This window comes from Nymphalis io, chromosome 6 (assembly GCF_905147045.1).
Source record: "Nymphalis io chromosome 6, ilAglIoxx1.1, whole genome shotgun sequence".
NCBI classification, from domain to species: Eukaryota; Metazoa; Arthropoda; class Insecta; order Lepidoptera; family Nymphalidae; genus Nymphalis; species Nymphalis io.
The window spans coordinates 843,745-864,058 of record NC_065893.1 but is presented as its reverse complement, the minus strand read 5'-3'; the positions used below and the strand labels follow the sequence as shown (position 1 = coordinate 864,058).

General features: G+C 37.9%; 1 protein-coding gene across 3 annotated transcripts; it reads left to right on the top strand.

Annotated features, from left to right (window-relative positions):
* Positions 1–47: 47 nt before the first annotated feature.
* Positions 48–17,661, top strand: LOC126769109 (neurexin-4). Of its 3 annotated transcripts, none has more exons than XM_050487657.1 (24): positions 48–227; positions 481–594; positions 2,752–2,948; positions 3,903–4,044; positions 4,608–4,811; positions 5,893–6,059; positions 6,582–6,758; positions 7,095–7,256; positions 7,850–8,066; positions 8,181–8,325; positions 8,524–8,630; positions 9,112–9,243; positions 9,319–9,519; positions 9,739–9,918; positions 10,016–10,153; positions 10,330–10,466; positions 10,686–10,837; positions 10,982–11,319; positions 11,504–11,683; positions 12,216–12,349; positions 12,988–13,198; positions 13,341–13,475; positions 13,866–13,957; positions 14,169–17,661. In XM_050487657.1, exons 1-24 carry the CDS (start codon positions 161–163, stop codon positions 14,265–14,267), a joined length of 3,828 nt encoding a protein of 1,275 aa, XP_050343614.1. In that variant the 5' UTR covers positions 48–160; the 3' UTR covers positions 14,268–17,661. The 3 variants fall into 3 exon arrangements, with proteins under 3 accessions (XP_050343614.1, XP_050343613.1, XP_050343615.1); XM_050487656.1 differs by lacking the exon at positions 2,752–2,948 and adding an exon at positions 2,130–2,326; XM_050487658.1 differs by lacking the exons at positions 48–227; positions 481–594 and adding an exon at positions 2,231–2,326.
* The last annotated feature ends 2,653 nt before the right edge of the window (positions 17,662–20,314 follow it).

The window sequence follows — 20,314 nt, the reverse complement described above, 5'->3', positions numbered from 1 at the left end:
TGTTAACAATTTTACGTTGGCAAAGAAAACATTCCTCTTGGGTGTTGTCCGGCTTGACGAGTGTGACAACGCTGAACGTAATGATCAAACAATCTAATTTGATTCTTTGACTTGAAGAGTATTTTAATTTCCACAATTAGATCGATTCAAATATGAAATTATGATGAGCTGCTCAGTATTATATTATCTTTTGTTATTCTTCTGCATCATCACATATATAAAAGCAGGTGAGTTACAGCAATGAAATTTAAATTATTCGTAAACATTGAACTGATATAGTATATGAATAAAAAGTATAACAGAAATATTTTTTCCTGCTCGTATAAGTTAAATCTATACAATTAAAAAGCTATATTTTGGTAGAACTTTTATCAGTTGAAAAAAAATAATTAAATATCATAACGTCATAACGATATTAACAATATACATTATATGACTGAATAATGAATATCATAAAATATATAATATCACTTGTTTTAGATTCAGCAAGATATTACTACGATTACGAATGTAACGAGCCTCTTGTAGAAGGTGCTAAACTTAGTGCTACTTCAAGTTTACGGGAGAGAGGACCAGAGAATGCTAAGTTGTATGGTTAGTTTCACTATGTATAGTTTATGTCATAACTTTATATATTTGGTATATTTTTTGACATATTTAGTAGGATCTGCATTGATTATTTTTTACGATAAAACTGCCAGTTTTTTGGGTTTATAGAATTATACTGATGTTGGTTTTTAATTGTTTTTTTAAGCTGCAGTTATAGGGCACTTTTTGTGACAATTGCTGCAAAGCTTTTTTATTTTAAAAATATTATTTTTCGGCCACATTGAGTTTTGTTTTTAATGTGCATGTTTCTTAAACATTTTTATTTTAAAATAATTTGCAATGGCTTGTGTTATTGAAATTACTTAATGTTCATTTGATATGAATGAGCCCTGAATTAGGATTAATTCCTCTACAGGTCAACGTATGTTTTAAAAGAAATAAAAAATTGTCATCATTGTCTACTTGGATAAATTTATTAATGAATATTAGGCAATTAAATAACTTTAACAATATGGACAATTTGAATGTTAGATGGGCTTTCAATGCTAGTGCCTGGCAACCAACGGCAGATCAGATATTAGCAGCTTCAAGCTATATCCAAGCTGAGGAGAAAGAAAGAATTTCTAAATTTGTTTTCCAAGACGATGCAAAGTCCTCATTAATAGGACGTCTAATGTTGAGAAAATTTGTTCATACTTCAACGTGCACAGCCTATGAAAACATACATTTCAATAGAGATAATCGTGGCAAGCCTTACCTGATTAATGCAGGTGATACACCAACTAACTTCAACGTATCACATCAAGGAGATTACGTTGTGCTTGCTGGTAATACTATGAAAAACATTGGCATTGATATAATGAAGATCGAACCGCCTCTGAACAAAAATATACCAGAATTTTTTCGTATAATGAGAAGACAATTTTCTGAATTTGAATGGTCCAAAATTTTAAGTTACACTACTGAGTTGAAGCAGATTGCCTGTTTTTATCGCGTGTGGTGCCTTAAAGAGAGTTATGTTAAGAATATTGGTTTGGGGATTACAATCCCACTGAATGAAATAAGTTTTTCTGTTAAGACAGAATTGAAAATAGGTGCTATCGTCAATGATACATCTTTATATGTGAATAATATACTTAAAGAAGATTGGTTGTTTGAAGAGACTTTGTTGGACGACAAGCATGCAGTAGCTGTTTCTTTACAAGTGGATAAAAGTGCAAGGATCTCACCCGAGCCTTATACATTTTTAAACTTTGATGATATAGTTAAAGAAGCTAAACCACTTAACGAGCCAGATACTATATTTACTAATAATTTCCTTATAAAAAGAGAAAAATAATGAATTACTGGGGTTTTAAGGAGTTTTCGGAATGAGTGTGTGTTTTTATGTGATGGGTTCTTCAGACAAAATATTTACATAGTTTTAATGCATTATTTTTAGTCATAAGTGTTTTTGAGTAATGACATATAGAAATAAAATGATATAATAAAATTATATATTTCATTCTACTTACTAACCCACCAATGAATACTAACAAGAGGTAAATCTACAGTTAAAAAAGTAACTTTTAAATGAAAAGGTCTGAACGCGTGGACGGCTTCAGAGAATGATTTCGATCAGCGACTTGTCATTGATTTGGGAACTGTGAAGAATATAACAAGGGTTGCAACACAGGGGAGAGCCCATTCCAGAGAATTTGTTCAAGAATACCACATCAGTTATGGGTCAAATGGACTCGATTATGTACGATACAAAGCCCCTGGCGGTGAAGTCAAGGTAAATATTGAAAGCAAGATATTCGGGGCTAATGTTAACAGGAATGATTTCAATAATAATTCTTTGCATGTTGTAGTTTAGAAGCTTTATAATTATATACAGGCACCGGTAAATTAGTGGGTAGAATTATATAATTTTTGGTTATTTTATTTTATTTATACTTACAAGTCTATATTTTACAATTAACAAACTTAATATTTATAATTTTCATTTGGTATCTTAACTGGATCTTTGTATAATTTTATTTTTGTAATAATTTTAAAGAAAAATGCATTTTATTAAACCATTTCCTAATTTTCTTATTCATATATATGGGTGAACTAAAATACTTTAATTTTAGTTAAATATATTCACTTAAAGTTTAAAATCCAGCTGAGATATTAAATAATTTCATACTAACTAAAGTAGCACTAACATTGGTGAAGGCTCATCAGCATGGACCGCGATGGAGAGCTCCTACTACCAGCACCTGACGGTGAACTTGCACACGCGTAAGGACCTCCGTGCGGTCGCTACTAGAGGGCGCTTCGCCACCGACGAGTATGTCACAGAGTACATGATACAGTACTCGGACGATGGGGAGAGTTGGCGGTCTGTGTCCAGTGCTGATGGGTACACGCAGGTGATGTAGTTCACTTTTAACAGTGGCCTTGTATAGATGTATATATGTTCGATGGAACTAATCTTTATCTAAAATTCACTGCTAATTTTACTTTATTAATATTTCTGTACATATTTTTATATTTTTTTCGCCTTTAGATTTTTTTCTAGTATTTTAAAATTATCTAATTAAATATTTTATGGCTCCAGCTATACTATTAATATATTTTTAAGAAGCTAGACGTATTGTCGGTCACCTGGTGGTAATCGATACCTAGACGAGCCTGTACAAAGCCCAAGGTTTTTTAAAAGTCTAGGATGCAAGTGTGTCTTGATACTCTGTCTTGTTTCGCTTTGTCAATAAGTTTCCCTATTAATAGATTTAGGTACTTATTTAAATTAGAATATATTGATGTTTTCAGTAAAGTTACCAATTTTCTGAGAGTTAAGGTATTTTGACCTTCCTGGCTTGGCATTTTATGATTAGATGGATTAATACACACAGGAAAATGATCCTTAACTAACTGAAAACAGGTGCCAACTTTTAATACTTATAAGTATAGGAATATTTTTCCACTTTCATCACAAAGAGTGGAGAAATAAAATCGGATAAAATTCTATCACCATTGAATGATGTCCGGCTGACCGATCGCCGGTCACGTCGAGCATTCTAAACGGAGAACAGCAATTTGCGCCGGATATATTATAGTCCTCAAGTGAGTGCGCAAACACAGGTGCCCTTACTCTCGAAATCCGATGGTACGGCAATCTGACATGACCAGATGGAGCTCCAACTGTTATCACCAACCCGAACTAGAGCAGCGTAGACAAGCATCAAAACATCTTTCGTAATAGTAGAGGAGCCATTTCTTTATTGGATTATTTAATTAATACTTATATTTTAATAAACAATCCAATTAATAATAGCACTTAACATATTGATTTCGAGTTTCATAACATTATCTATGTGGTACAGATGTTCGGAGGTAATCACGATGGCAACACGGTGGTGAAGAATGAGTTCGAAGTGCCGATCATCGCTCAGTACATCCGCATTAACCCAATGAGGTGGCGGGACAAGATATCCATGAGAGTCGAAGTTTACGGATGCGATTACGGTACGAAAGTGTCAAAACACTGCATTTAAACATTTAGAATAAGTTTTATTTATTTATTTATAATAGCACACTTACAACATACATATAAAGCATTGAAAAGATTAATTTTTAAAACAATAATAGTATATGCATATTAATGCATGTCGATTACAAGTGTACATAGCACTTCCAGATTCAATCTAATCAAATTCAAATTAAAAGTAACAAAAAGTCATCAGTAATTTAAAAAAAATTTCAAAATTAAATAATAAATAATGTCATTATTATAATAAAAAATCAATCGGCGAAATCATAATTAAAATTTATTAAAAGTGTTATTTAAAACTAATCATGCATTTTATAATAATAAAGTAACTTATTTCTAAAGATTGAGGGAGAGTCACAAAAAATGTCAATGGCCGGAATTGATTTGATTTAGTTTAGTTAGTTGGAAGTTAAGAGCTTTTGTGAGTTATTATATAATAAGAAATACGATACCAATAAAATACACGATTATGAGGTCCTAAGGGTCCCGGTCTGCCCTCCCTTCTGGGCTGGCTACAATAAATGTCATTGTGTTTCAGTCGCGGATACCCTATACTTCAACGGAACGTCGTTGGTGAAGGTGGATTTACTCCGTGACCCGATATCAGCGTCTCGTGAGGCGATCCGGTTCCGGTTCAAGACGACTGTCGCGTCCGGAGCGTTGATGTACTCGCGCGGGACTCAGGGAGACTACATCGCATTGCAGCTGAGGGACAATCGTCTTGTACTTAACATTGACCTTGGTGAGTGACTAAAACCCCACTTCCCAAGACGGACATTTAATTAAAATGTAACACGGACCTAATAGTATTTCTTTTTAAAAAGATAGCAGATTTCAGAGAATCGAATAAATTAATTAACGCCATCTATTGATCAATTTATGAACTAAAAATTGTCAGAAAATTAAACAGTAAGTATTTTTACGATAGCAACGGAGATCTCGTAGTGATAGAATCTCATGGCGAGGGCTAGTGAGTAGCGGAACAGAACTAACCGCCGACACAGAGCTTTAATTGTTCAGAGATCACTCCACGGTTAATGATATGATTTAATGAATTTATAGATAAAGCTATTTTTTTTTAAACCAGCTATTATATACAAAATATAGTCTATGCTGAAGACAATACCGGTTTTTTTTTTTTCTAGAATAGGAAGGCGGACGAGCATATGGGCCACCTGGTGGTGAGTGGTCACCAACCCCCATAGACAATGGCATTGTAAGAAATGTTAACCATCGCTTATATCACCAATGCGCCACCAACCTTGGGAACTAAGATGTTATGTCCCTTGTGTTTGTAATTACACTGGCTCACCCACCCTTCAAACCGGAACACAACAATACCAAGTACTGCTGTTTTGCGGTAGAATATCTGATGAGTGGATGGTACCTACCCTGACGAGCTTGCACAAAGCTCCACAACCAGTGAACTTATGGATTCCACCTAATTACATACATACAACTTTGTCCGCCTTATCGCTACATAGCGATCTCTTCCACGCAAGCAACTCCACGACATCACAACTCACAAGTCACGTTATATGTAACAGCCTGTACATTACATTGCTGAGTTAAAGCTTCTTCTATTTTTTTAGTATAGTATTGGTGTTTATTCCATATATATATGTCACACTTTCATCCTTTTCATACAAATGTAGGTTCACGCCGAGCACAAGATGAATTATAAAAATAAATTTTGTATACATAAATGTATTAGATTTTTCCATTTTAAAATGTTAAATAAAAAAACTAATAATGAACGAAGGAAATGATTGGTCAATAATATAAATGTCATTAAAATATTACTGACGTATAACTAATCGCAGGATCCGGCACGTTAACATCGCTGTCGGTGGGCAGTCTGCTGGACGACAACATCTGGCACGACGTGGTCATCTCGCGGAAGAGACGAGACATCGTGTTCTCCGTGGACCGCGTCGTGGTCCGAGGGCAGATCAAAGGAGAGTTCTCCAGGCTGAATCTAAATAGAGCTGTGAGTACACTTATGTTATTATAGTATTATAAATTTATAGTATTTTTTTTTTTTTATATGTCCGGGATGGTAAATGACTCTACTCCACCTGATGGTAAGTGGTAGTCCAGTCCAAGAGTCCAAACGCGACGACGGCCAGTACAGTCGGGAAGAATGTTCTGTACTAGCCTTCTAATAATACAACAATAATACTGTAATTGCTACATATGCAATATTCCAATGGCACGAGGAGTAAAAATAAACAAACCTTAGAATAAAAAATTAAATAACAATGAATAAATTCTTTGCGATTTGCTGATAGCTCTGCTATATTATGTGCTACAAACAGTTCTCGGATAATGTGTTATTATTTATAATACAACACTGCCATTTAAATATTATTATATCCATTAATATTTCATAAGTAAATGTTTCTCGGACTATTTGTTTGGACTTCCATACTTATATATATATATATATATGTTAATTTTAAAATAATATGACTATATTATGGTTAAAATAAATAATTTTCTCTTTCCATAGTTATATATCGGTGGAGTCCCTAACTTCCAAGAGGGTATGGTCGTGACGCAGAATTTCACGGGATGCGTCGAGAACATGTATCTGAATAATACTAATGTTATCCAAGATCTCAAGCAAGGTTATGAATCTGGTGAAGCGTTTAAATTCCAGAAAGTGAATACGTTATACAGTTGCCCGGTAAGTTTTATCGTTCCTTTAATAACAGTATAATCTTTGTTTTTTACTGATAAGCATAATAAAAGTAATATACATTGAGATATAACTTAGAAGTATAGAAACATTAAATAAAACAGATTAGGAAAAAGTAGTCCTCATAATGTCCTCTTCAATAACGAAAACTTGATAACTTTATTCTGTTATGTTAGGGCGTAAAGTAGTACTCATGGTTGATATTATATCTACTGGCAATATCCACCCATTCAGTGGAATACAGTGATGGCATAAGCTCAAAGCCATAGAACAATAGTGAGCTGTTGCTGTTGCTGTTGTTGTATCACCGTGCGTGTGTCGCAGGAGCCGCCCGTGGTGCCCATCACGTTCCTGAAGGAGGGCTCGTACGCCAAGCTGCGCGGGTACTCCGGCGGTAACACTCTCAACATCTCGCTGGAGTTCCGTACCTACGAGCACCACGGACTGCTCATTTATCACAAGTTTAAGACGGACGGATATGTCAAGGTAATTAGTGCTATTTTTTTCTTTTCTGGTTGGTTATAAGCATTATCGGGCTCCTCTACCTTTCCTACGAGTTAGCGGCTTAGGGAGTCGGACTGAGACAGCACAGTACAGTAACAGCTTGTTAATGTCCCACTGCTGGGCTAAGGCCTCTGCTCCGTTTTGAGGAGAGGGTTTAGAGATTATTTCACTATGCTGCTCCAATGCAGGTTGGTAAAATACAGATGTGGCAGAATTTCAATGAAATTAGACACATGCAGGTTTCCTCACGATATTTTCCTTCACCGTCAAGCACGAGATGAATTATAAACACAACTTAAGCTCATGAAAATTCGGTGGTGCTTGCCCGGATTTGAATCCACGATCATCGGTTAAGATTCACGCGTTCTAACCACTAGGCCATCTCGGATTTTTTACTGAGTCACAGACAAGAAAATACAAGTGTACGTGAGGGTTCAGAGAGAACGTTCTAGAGGTATTTTTTGCAATACGCATGTCGGCTTAGGTCGTTGACGGAATTATTAGACGCGTGAGTGCAGACGGCTGAGAAATACCCATTAAACTAATGTTATATCCTAAAAAAATATATTTTGCAGGTATTCCTAGAGGAGGGCAAGGTGAAGGTCGAATTGTTCACGAAAGGCTCGACGAAGGTGAAACTGGACAACTACGCCGAGGAGTTTAATGATGGTCGTTGGCATTCGCTGCTGCTGACCATGGGGGCTGATAGCCTCGTGCTAGCGGTGGACTACCGGCCCGTTAAAACTACAAAGCTGCTCAAGTTTTTCACCGGAAGCACTTACTATATCGCGGGTGGGTTGTTAGTGTAGCTATATACACACGTGTGAGAAGACACGGCTACATCTATAATTTTCTTCGGGAAGTACATGTAATACGTAAAGTAATATAATGTATATGTTCGACCAGGTGGCAAGGCACCTCCGCGAGGGTTCGTCGGCTGCATGCGTAAGATCGCGGTGGACGGCAACTACAGGCTGCCCACCGACTGGAAGAAGGAGGAGTACTGCTGTCCCAACGAGCTCGTGTTCGACGCCTGCCACATGATCGACAGGTACGCCTTGCAGAATTTTGCAATCCCATTGGTGAATAGCTGGAGTTTTTGAAGTTTTTCTGATATTGTAAAGATGATTCTGGAGTCTAGATTTATAAGAGGTAAACGCAATATATGCGAATGTAATGTTAATAAACCTGTAACTATTATAAACATTTATATGCGAGTCATGCAGTAGTACAGCGCGTGTGTTGTCAGATGCAACCCCAACCCGTGCGAGCACGGCGGCGTGTGCACGCAGAGCGCCGACGAGTTCACGTGCGACTGCGCCGACACCGGCTACGCGGGCGCCGTCTGCCACTCGCGTGAGTCGCGCGCACACGTACCGTACACGTATCACACACGCACACATACGCACACACACGTACACACACGCACACGCACCATACACGCACATGCACTATATGGGGATCGAGCAGCTTCGGGTCAAATATTTTAAATGGGAATTTTCCATAATGATGAACTGAACACCTATCATACATATTTTTTTCAATTCTTTCTATTCCGAAAGATTTCTTTATAAATATCATGCAGGTTGCATGTGGCGGATGAAAATTCGTCAAGCGAATTCACCAATCTTCTCAAAACGGGGAGGAGGCCTCAATCCAACGGGGGGAAATTTATAGACTGTTACTTTTATTTTACACTGAAAGTAGTATAATTCATTTCATGAATGACGATTTTTTCTGAATATTATTAAGTGACCGTATTGGACGTTTAACTAGTCCAAAAGTATCCATAATATGATATAATTGAAATGATGAAAAAGCTTCCCCGTGTCCGCAGCCGTGCACCCGGTGTCGTGCGGCGCGTACGGGCGCGCGGGCGCGGGCGCGGGCGCGGCGGGGCGCGCCGTGCTGCTGGACGTGGACGGCTCGGGCCCGCTGGCGCCCTTCCCCGCCACCTGCCACTTCTACTGTGAGTACCGCCCCCGCCCCACCCCGCCCCACCCCGCCTCGCCTCACCCCGCCTCACCCCGCTGTCGCTCCCCAGCCGACCGCATCGTGACGGCGGTGCACCACTCGTCCACGCAGAGCACGCAGATCGACGGCTACCAGGAGGCCGGCTCCTTCCGCCAGGACATCACGTACGACGCGTCGCGCGCGCAGCTCGAGGCGCTGCTCAACCGCAGCCTGTCGTGCAGCCAGCGCCTCGAGTACTTCTGCAAGCACTCGCGCCTGCTCAACTCGCCCAGTGAGTACGAGTTTTATGAGTAAATAGGCACCAGTACAATGGAACGTAAAAATTTAAAGAAAATTCTAGTTCATTCACGATATTATATATACGATGAAATTGAAACTTTAATTTTATTAGCTCACAGGTAGAGCGATTACAATTTGCATACTGTAAATGAATATGTCACTATTGACGCAGTAGTAAAGTATACAATACAAAACACCTCGTTTCCGACAGGCACGGAGGCCGATTTCCACCCGTTCGCGTGGTGGGTGTCGCGCAGCGGGCAGCGCATGGACTACTGGGCGGGCGCGCAGCCCGGCAGCCGCATGTGCCAGTGCGGCGTGCTGGGCACGTGCCTCGACCCCACCAAGTGGTGCAACTGCGACGCCGAGCACGGCCCGCTCGCCCGCGACGGTGCGACGCTCTTGACGCTCCATTGCAGCACTACTCGTTTAGTTGGTATACACGTATTGTTAGTCCAATTAATGAAAAATAATCGCGTTCGTTCCAGAATTCCAAGTGGACGGCGGCGACATAACGGAGAAGGAGTTCTTGCCGGTGAAGCAGCTGCGGTTCGGCGACACGGGCAGCCATCTCGACGAGAAGGAGGGTCGGTACACGCTCGGGCCGCTGCTCTGCGAGGGCGACGGTCAGTATCTAGGTCTTATTGAGAACTAGTTCATTCGCTTTTGCGGTACAATTTTATAATTCTACTACAATAATAAGTAGACTTGAGATTCTGTGACCAAGTGACTATTTATTATCAAGTAACCGCTTGTTCGACTGCTTTTGTATGATATATAAAAAAAAAACTGTTATCCCCAGATCTCTTCAGCAACGCAATAACATTCCGCATATCCGACTCTGTGATCTTGTTACCGACATTTGATCTCGGCCACAGTGGTGATATCTACTTCGAGTTCCGTACTACTCAGGAGAATGCTGTCCTTTTACATTCTAAGGTACGTAATCGAGTAGGTAAAAGGTTTGAACAATTTAGTTCGTTCTGTAATAGCATGTTTCTATTTAATTTGTTTAGGCCATTTTGTATGAATGAGTGTTATAGATTTCGCAATTAGACCTAAAATATGGTCCCATAGAGTATTTTTTTGGATATATTGAAAGGTATGAATATCATTTTATTCTTGTGAATTACTCAATTATTAATGTTTTTTTTTCAGGGTCCACAAGACTACATCAAACTTTCGATCATCGGCGGCGATCAGTTGCAGTTCCAGTTCCAGGTCGGCGACACTCCCCTGGGCGTCTCCGTGGACACAAGCAAGCGTCTCTCCGATAACAACTGGCACTCGGTCTCCATCGAAAGGAATAGGTACGGACATCGTGTCGTTGTAAGAAATTTTTCGTAATAATGTTTTTGTTCAATACTACTCACTTCGATAATCTTCCGGTCGAATCGTTCACGGCGGCCGGTCTCGGAGACGGGGCGCCCGAATGTAGCTCCGCTGTGCCGCAGGAAGGAGGCGCGCGTGGTGGTGGACGGCGCGCTGAAGAACGAGATCCGCACGGCCAAGGAGCCCGTGCGCGCGCTGCAGCTCAGCACGGCGCTGGCGCTGGGCGCCGCGCTCGACCGCCAGGACGGCTTCGTGGGCTGCGTGCGCGCGCTGCTGCTCAACGGCCGCGCCGCCGACCTGCGCGCGCTCGCCCGGCGCGGCGCGTACGGCGTGTCGCCGGGCTGCGTGGGCAAGTGCGAGTCGTCGCCGTGCCTCAACAACGGCACGTGTCTGGAGCGCTACGACTCGTACTCGTGCGACTGTCGCTGGACCGCCTTCAAGGGACCCATATGTGCCGACGGTGACGTATCTCGCTCGCGCTCTCTATATTTTTAAACTTACTTATTACGCTTTAAATAATTAATTGTAATCTGTGAAAAACTTTTTACTTTGTTAAATGGTTCTGTCGGAGCCGTCCTTTTATAATTTAATGTTAAAACAAATCGAAGTAGTCACATGTTAGTTACAGTAACAATAAATTCCAGAAATTGGTGTCAACCTCCGTCCAAACTCTATGGTGAAATACGACTTCCTTGGCTCTTGGCGATCTACCATTAATGAGAAAATTCGCGTTGGTTTTACTACCACCAACCCTAAGGGTTTCTTGCTGGGATTCTATTCTAACATTTCTGGGGAGTACCTAACTCTAATGGTGTCTAACTCTGGTAAGTTCGTTATTATAATGTAACTTAAAATTGAAGACTTTTGTAATGATTTTCTAACTCTAAAATGGTATAAGTAAAGGGCTGTTTTGTTATTAAAATAACGAGTCTAATAAAAGTAAAAAGCCAGGATGGCCTATTGGTTAGAACGCGTGAATCTTAACCGATGATCGTGGGTTCAAACCCGGGCAAGCACCACTAAATTTTCATATGCTAAATTGTGATTATAATTCATCTCGTCCTTGACGGTGAAGGAAATCATCGTGAGAAAACCTGTATGTGTCTAATTTCATTGAAATTCTGCCACATGTGTATTCTACCAACCCGCATTGGAGCAGCGCGGTGGAATAAGATCCGAAACCTTCTCCTCAAAAGGGAGAGGAGGCCTTAGCCCAGCAGTGGTACATTAACAGGCTGTTACTGAGTCTAATAACGTTCGTAGTTCTCAAAGCATAATTAAATTCTAAATTGTGATAACCTAATCGAATTTAATTTTTGTAACAGTATTCTTATGTTACCTTGTTTTATTTTCAAGGTCACCTTCGCGTCGTCTTCGACTTCGGCTTTGAGAGGCAGGAGATAATTTTCCAAGGGAAGCATTTCGGTCTCGGACAGTACCACGACGTGCGACTCTCGCGAAAGGATAGCGGAGCCACTATGGTGTTGCAGGTGAGATACTGGATTTCGGAGACGTAATAAAACGATAGATTAAATAGAAACGAGACCGAAACTTAGATTTGTTTAAATTGATTTCTCTAAGTAAGCTGAATAACCTCAGTAAGTTCTCAAGTTCGTTAATGCTAATTTCGCCTAAGCATAACTTTTTACTTATTATAATTTAATAATACCAGTAAATGTGACATGATTTCAGTGTGTGTATCACTTTTATTAATGTATAAGTATTGAAAGAGCCTTTGTCAAACCTTATATTGTGAAAAATGGCTGTGACTGCAAAAATTATACGGATATGCCTTTGTGCATCGATTTAGTGTGTAATGTATTTTCTGTTAACTTTATTGCTGTTTTCTAGTTCGTAGTGAGTGAGCCAGCATGATTGCTGCCTCAAGACACATTTTAATTTTTTTTATACAGATATTTATATATTCTGTATAAGATATGGCTTATGCTTCTTCTGAAGTTACTAATGCAGTTCCATTATCTATGGACAAAGTTGACCGCTTATCGCTTAGTGGTCTTTTTTCTCGTAATTAAAATAAAATAAACCCTTTGATGCTTTCATTAGATTGGCTCATTTATTCCTCAAGTAACGCTTGACAAGTAGAAAATTCTGGTCTGTGTGCGCGCAGGTGGACAACTACGAGACGCAAGAGTACCACTTCAACATCCGCGAGTCCGCCGACGCGCAGTTCAACAACATCCAGTACATGTACATGGGCCGCAACGAGTCCATGAGCGAGGGCTTCGTGGGCTGCGTCAGTCGCGTGGAGTTCGACGACATCTACCCGCTCAAGCTGCTGTTCCAGCAGGACCCGCCGCCCAACGTGCGCTCCATCGGAGGTCTGCCCTACTTTACATTATATTATAGTATAGTTGTAATATAACAAATAGCACATAATACGTGGTTATTTGGTGGTTTTCATTTGTCTGAGCGTTGTTGTGGGAATATTTTGCAAATTTATTTGTGTTCAAATGTTGCTAGGTGTGCTGCATGAGGACTTCTGTGGAGTGGAACCCGTGACGCACCCGCCCGAGATTGCGGAGACGCGCCCGCCGCCCCCCTCAGATCTCGCCTCCGACCTTGACTACCATCGCACCGACGAGGCTATACTTGGCAGTATGTATATTATTATAAATTATTGCATTATGTACATTATTATAATTCAACGAATAAAGAGTTTTATGCATGAGTTTATATCAGCGTGGTCTGGTATATGGTGGCTTATAATGGAACTATAGAAATATTCCTTTAACCGTAACAGCCTGTGAATGTCCCACTGCTGGGCTAAAGGCCTCCTCTCCTCTTTTTGAGGAGAAGGTTTGGAGCTTATTCCACCACGCTGCTCCAATGCGGGTTGGTGGAATACACATGTGGCAGAATTTCAGTGAAATTAGACACATGCAGGTTTCCTCACGATGTTTTCCTTCACCGTAAAGCACGAGATGAATTATAATCACAAATTAAATTCCTTTAAATATAAATAATATATATTTTTTCGTTTTACAGCGGTTCTCGCGTTTATTTTCCTGCTACTGATCGTCGTGGCGATAGTGCTCGTGCGGGCTCTCTCCAGACACAAGGGAGAATATCTCACACAGGTAATGTTTTACTTATTTTTTAAATAATTTGGATAGCAGTTTTTGTTCTTACGTATAATAGACAAGGATGATACATACATGATTTTTGATTTTGATCGATTTTTTTAATCTCACCCCGTAAATGACGGATGGTGATGTAAAACGGTGTACTCGCCGAGGACGGGGGTACCCCCGAGCACTCCGAGCGCTACAGCGTGGCCGCTGCCCGCAGGAGGAGCGCGGCGCGGACGGCGCGGCGGACCCCGACGCGGCCGCGCTGGCCGCCGCCACGGGCCCGCGCGTCACCAAGCGCCGCGAGTTCTTCATCTAGCGCCGCACGCCCCGCACCGCCCCGCCCCGCCCCGCCGCCTGCCGCCTGCTTATCTCTTATCGCCACTTCTTGACTTAGTGTGCGTCCGCAGTGACGATCGAGCTGGTGTAGCGCTAACCTGGTAGCAGACGCGGACACCGACACCCGCGCATTAGGTCGCCTGTTGCCTACGCCCATAGTGCGGCCCTAACGCGCGAAGCGTTTTAAAACCATGCGCTCTTACACGCCCAGGCCCATCGCTACACTGTGGATGCTAACGGCGGTTTCATATGTTCAATACTTCGGGTTCGCCGTCGCAACCGCGCTAGGCCGTCAATGTGGACGTCGACTTAAGTCTACACTATGCAGTTCCCCCACATGACTCTATTTCAATTGATGCTTCGATATCTATGAAATCATTCCATCTATTTAACCGTTTGACTATAATATATTATTATACCCGCTACAATCGATTCTATATACATTTCGAAAACCTACTTTTGTCCTAATGACACAAAATCGTGGTCGAGAAGTTGTGCACATGATATAATATATTATATAAATATCCAATATTGCCTTCACCCATATAATATCAATATATAGAATTATAAATTAATTAATATGAAAATCCAAACTTCGTCTCCCTGTGATGGACAGAATCCATAGCTTTATGTCAATAAAAATATATTATGCTTTAAATTCCTATATATCAAGTAAAAAACCCATACTCTTTTATACTTACTTTACACATACTGCTTGCTAATGCTGACAAAGTAGTATAAAAAAAGAATAAAACTTTTTTTTGGATTTTTCAATCGAATATAGCTCTTAAAGTCTCTCCCATAAGGTGCCATTTGGCTACTTTTATAAATCTTTTTATGAATCTCATCTTAATTATTCGATATCTAAATACTGTCACGCTTTTCACTATCCTTTGAACGAATTGACATTGACAAGTTAGGTATAAGAAAACTACACGCACTTTATAAGCACATCAAGATTGGCGATAAAATGATATATATTTTTAATAATAGTGCGTACTTCCATGTATTACATTTCGAAATCTATTTTTAAAAAATAAAATTATTTTACTTTAATATGAAATCAATTTTATATTTTCGATTACAGTTTATTTTTTTTATTATGATTTTTCAGTAAAATATTCCATTGACTGATTTTTTAATTTACTTTTTATTTTAGTCTGATTATATTCGTATTCGTATATGCTCGTGTTTATATATAATATGCTTTCTATAGGTATATAAATGATCAATTATATTCACGATTGATGAGCATTATGTGATATGTATATATATATCACAATAATTAGTTGCGTATATACTGTTTGAAAAACCTTTTTACAATAAATTAAGGTACATAAAACTAACATCAAAATAAATACTTTCGGAGATAAGCGCTATGTATTATACCAATAAAATTTATTGTTACATACATAACTATAAATTAAGATTCGTTAATAATAACTTTTCGCTAGATTGAAAAAAGTCGAGATGGCCCAGTGGTAAGAACGCGTGAATCCTAACCGATGAACGTGGGTTCAAACCCGGGCAAGCACCTCTGAATTTTCATGTGCTTAATTTCTGTTTATAATTCATCTCGTGCTTTTCGGTGAAGGAAAACATCGTGAGGAAACCTGCATGTGTCTAATTTCATCGAAATTCTGCCACATGTGTATTCCACCAACCCGCATTGGAGCAGCGTGGTGGAATAAGCTCCAAACCTTCTCCTCAAAAGGGAGAGGAGGCCTTAGCCCAGCAGTGGGACATTTACAGGCTGTTATTACTACTATTACTACTAGATTGAAAACCAAAAAGTGAGTTACTTATGAGGTATCTTTGTTTATAGTCTATGTAAGTATTAATAATACACATACTATTTTATATAATATATGTATATAATGGTCCTGATTTTATTGTACATAATCTCTACCGTTATTTTTCAATTTACTTATTTGAACCCGCACAAGATAAAGAACAAGCAAGTACTTATTGATCTCCCATAGTGGTGATGGTATTATGAAAGGCTGTAAATGCTGGGCTAAAATCTCTTTTCATTTAGAGAAGAACTGGACTGCTTATCTCATCATGCTAATGAGGGTGAATGCACATGTGGCAGATTTTCATTTGACACATGCAGGTTTACTTACAATATTTTTCTTTACTACCAGTATGAGATGAATTATAAAACAAATTAAAATTAATTTGTCATCTCAGCCGTTTTTTTCTGAGGATTACAAAAAGTCCAATTAAAGTATAAAAAAATTTGAATCGGCTAGCAAAGATAACGTCTCAGGTTCGATCCAATACCTCTTGAATATTGTCCCCACTCCTAACACAAGCTGTACACTTAATTGGAGGGGTTAATAGCGATATTAGTAATACCTTATTTTTGCTATTATATATTTTTTTAATTTAAGAGATTGTGTATAGCAGAATCAACCATGCCATATAACATATGCCGCACTCATAACACCCTGACAACTGCATATCATGGATTCCCATATAGGTCATAGAATGATTACAATTGCTTTACTTTAATTTGTAAAATATGAAATATTTTTTTATAATATGTGAATTTTCATCCAATTGAAATGTAATACAAATTAGTTGTAAGTTCTAGTATAAGCTTCATTTAAGCAGAATCTCATTTTGTCCTGTTTTTTTTTTTAATTATTATTATTTTGAGCTTTTTGTTTTCCGTCCAAATGTGTAATTTTTTTATGTATATTTGACTATGTTCATTCGATATAATAGTTTGTATTTTGATTCTCGATTTAGATGTTAGTTAAGTAGGAATTTATTTTATTGTATCTGTGGCACAGCTAGAATTATGTAAAAAAAAATAAACTAGTTTATTTTATTAGATTGGACCTAGATTTCTTTTAAGGATAATCCTTATGTAAATGTAATTTTTAGGCCTTATAAACGTTGTTGAACAGGCACTTGATTAACACGATTGCTCTCTTTTTGTCATCATTGATTTGGCATTGGAAAGAAGAAGACACAACATTGTTTAAGCAATCACCCTTAACAAAGTTTATAGGTTAGTCAAGTTTTATATATCAAATAAAATTTGTTGTCTTTAGTTGACCAAATAAGTATTTTCATATAAATATGGCGGGAGAACTCGTATGGTAACGCTTTTGATATCGTAAAGATTAAAGTGCCACAGATTAAACACGTACGTACTAAATAAAATATATCGCTTATAAACATCACATAAAAACGAATTAAGTTTATTATTTAACTTATATGGGTATATTTTATGTATGACGTACGTGTCGGTCCATAGTTTGGTCACGTGCCTTATATCGACGGCACGGAACACGTAGTGCGTTGAGTAGAGTTTTTTATTTTACTACAACTGAGATCACGAAATAAATTTTTCAAAATAATTTTCACGTTTTATTTCTCATTATTAGCCTTTAACGTGTTATATTTGAGGTAGCCTCCGGCACAGATTATATCAAGTCTTATTACTAGTGCCAGGCAACGAACTGCCTTATTTTATTACATAGTATGTACTTGATCCAAAAATCGCTACTGTCTGCATATCTATATTCTTATATGTAAATAAATGTATGGTAAATTAATTATTGGCGCAATTTGTGATTTCTTGAATGTTCAATTGTGTTATTTGGATTCCTAAGAGTAATTTACATCAATTTATATTATTTGTTGTTTTATGTTGTTCCTCCTGTTACTTATCAACAAAGTTTTGATATACAGAAGATTTTTTTTTTAATTGAAAAGTTGTGATGTAAGTACTAATTTCTAATTGTATGTGAAATAAACCTGACATAGTTATACGATTTCAGCAGTCTGATATTTTTAAGTTCGATTAATTATAAAACGGATTTCCAAATAAAAATACGATAATACTTAAAATATTAAATATATTCATATGAATTATTTACGTTAAAGCCTTAAATATATACAAATAATAATTTAAAATAGCTACCGTACAAATAATGGGAAACTCGTGGAATGGTGGTAAGAATGATGGCAGCATTTCTTCTGACACCATTAGAGGCATTATGACTAGGAAAATAAAAGAAATATATGCCTACTATAATATATGTATATATGGTTTATACTTAAAACTAACAAACATAACAAAACTTTAATAATTATCTAATAATTATCTTAATCTTATATATCTTAATTATTTTAATAATTATCTTGATATCGTTCATAAGAGGCTGCGCGTCAGCAAGGTCTGTCAGTTAACTCGGCGTTCATCATACGTTATTAGCATATTGTTGAATAAACAAAATCTAAAGACTAATAATAAAAATGATATTTAAACTTTGTTTTTATTATTTTTTAATTGTTTGAATGCAACCCAATTGAACTTACTTTACGTATATCGTACGTACGCTTTAACTAAAGTAACAAACACTATTTTAATTGTAACTTAACATTAAGACCCACTTTTAATGTTAAGTTCACAATAAAAGCATTTAAAAATCGAAGGGAAAAAACAAACGGCAAGGACAGCACCTGTCCCAGTGACCCAGAGCGCACTAGAGTTGTAGGTGGCGAGAGCGCGCGCGTGCTCGATGGGCATATATCGTTCGCTTAACGAGCACTTGCACTCGATACGGCTAGGGTTGCTACAAAACTACGATTATCGATAGATTTAGTGATTGAAACGGTTCAGTTTTTTTTTTCAATAATATCAATATCACGTTAAAACGGAGTTTATAATTAATATACATTGAGTTGCATAGTTAGCAACTACGTGGGATATAAAAACTGATTTTAAGATTGTAGTGTATGCGACAAAAACGAGTTTGAATGTGTGGTGAATTAAAAAAATAGGTAAATTAGATCATCAATTATAAGTTTGTATTACTGTAAAATAATCACTAACTTCCTTGTTTATAAACGTTGTTTAGTACGTGCTTAGTTCATCTCTTTCTGTTATTATAAATTTTATATTCGATAGAAGAAGACAGCTTTGTTTAAATTACGTAAATAACATTTATAGTTAGTCGAATGTTTTAAAATAAATAATTAAAATATCCACAAATAACAGCCCTAGTGCTCACTTTCTCACGTAAAAGAGCCTGATGCCGGCAGTCAGCGCTTTACAAACGGGTTAAGAGCTCAGGTGCTTAGCCGCGATTGTGTCTAAACGGCTCCCGAGTCGATACGATGACATGTTATGTTTTGAGAGCGAAACGAGGAGGTCGAAGAAGTATCTTATTATTATTTAATCGCGTTGGAATGTTTCATGCGCATTTAACGCGAAACGATAACACGTCATATTAATTTTTTGTTACATACACGTGTGGTTAAAATAGGTTTCTTGTAGTTTAAAAACAAAAAAACCTACTCGTACCTAGAACCTCGTACTCGTTTAATATTAATGTCTAGTAAATATGTATCATAGGTATTCTGTAAACTATTATGTAAATAGAATATTTCATCCGGAAAATTGTTAATTAACATGGATTAACCAGAAGTATGTCTATAGTCCATGTAGGTATGGTGTCTAGTCTGCTTATTCCACCACTCTACGCTTTTGGGGTCGTGAATACAGATGTGGCAGAATTATTATACATACGGTATAATATGAAGGTTTATGAGTAAAGATCGTGTTTGTCTAAATCTAAACTATCGGCATATATTCATCTATTATTCTAATAAAAAATACTTTAATTTTGCCGGCGGTTTCATTTAGTGCTTCATGTTATAAATCAAGACTTTATAAGTCATGAATGTTTTTCCATGCGATCCACATCATTCTACACTGTTCTCGCGGGGAATGTGGTGAAAAGAAGTAATGTTACCAATGTCTATAATACCTGTCCAAGTTACCTTCGTACCTCACAAGTCCCGCGAGAAGTATTATTGTTAGGGTTCACTAAATCGGCGCTTTGTTCTTCGGAACCATATAAAAGGGCTGCAAAATTGCTCAGCTTGCCTATAAAAGAAAATAACATTTTTAAAGACATTAAGGGATAGATAACATGTAAATATTATAGAAAAAAAATTACGTATTTTATGGAGTAGGTATTAAGTTAAATTTAATTATTGTTT

Coding starts and splice junctions, on each gene's coding strand:
- LOC126769109 (XM_050487657.1), top strand. CDS start 161: ATGATGAGCTGCTCAGTATTATATTATCTTTTGTTATTCTTCTGCATC. Junction 6,759..7,094: donor ATACGTTATACAGTTGCCCG/GTAAGTTTTATC, acceptor CGTGTGTCGCAG/GAGCCGCCCGTGGTGCCCAT. Junction 13,476..13,865: donor CGACGAGGCTATACTTGGCA/GTATGTATATTA, acceptor TTCGTTTTACAG/CGGTTCTCGCGTTTATTTTC.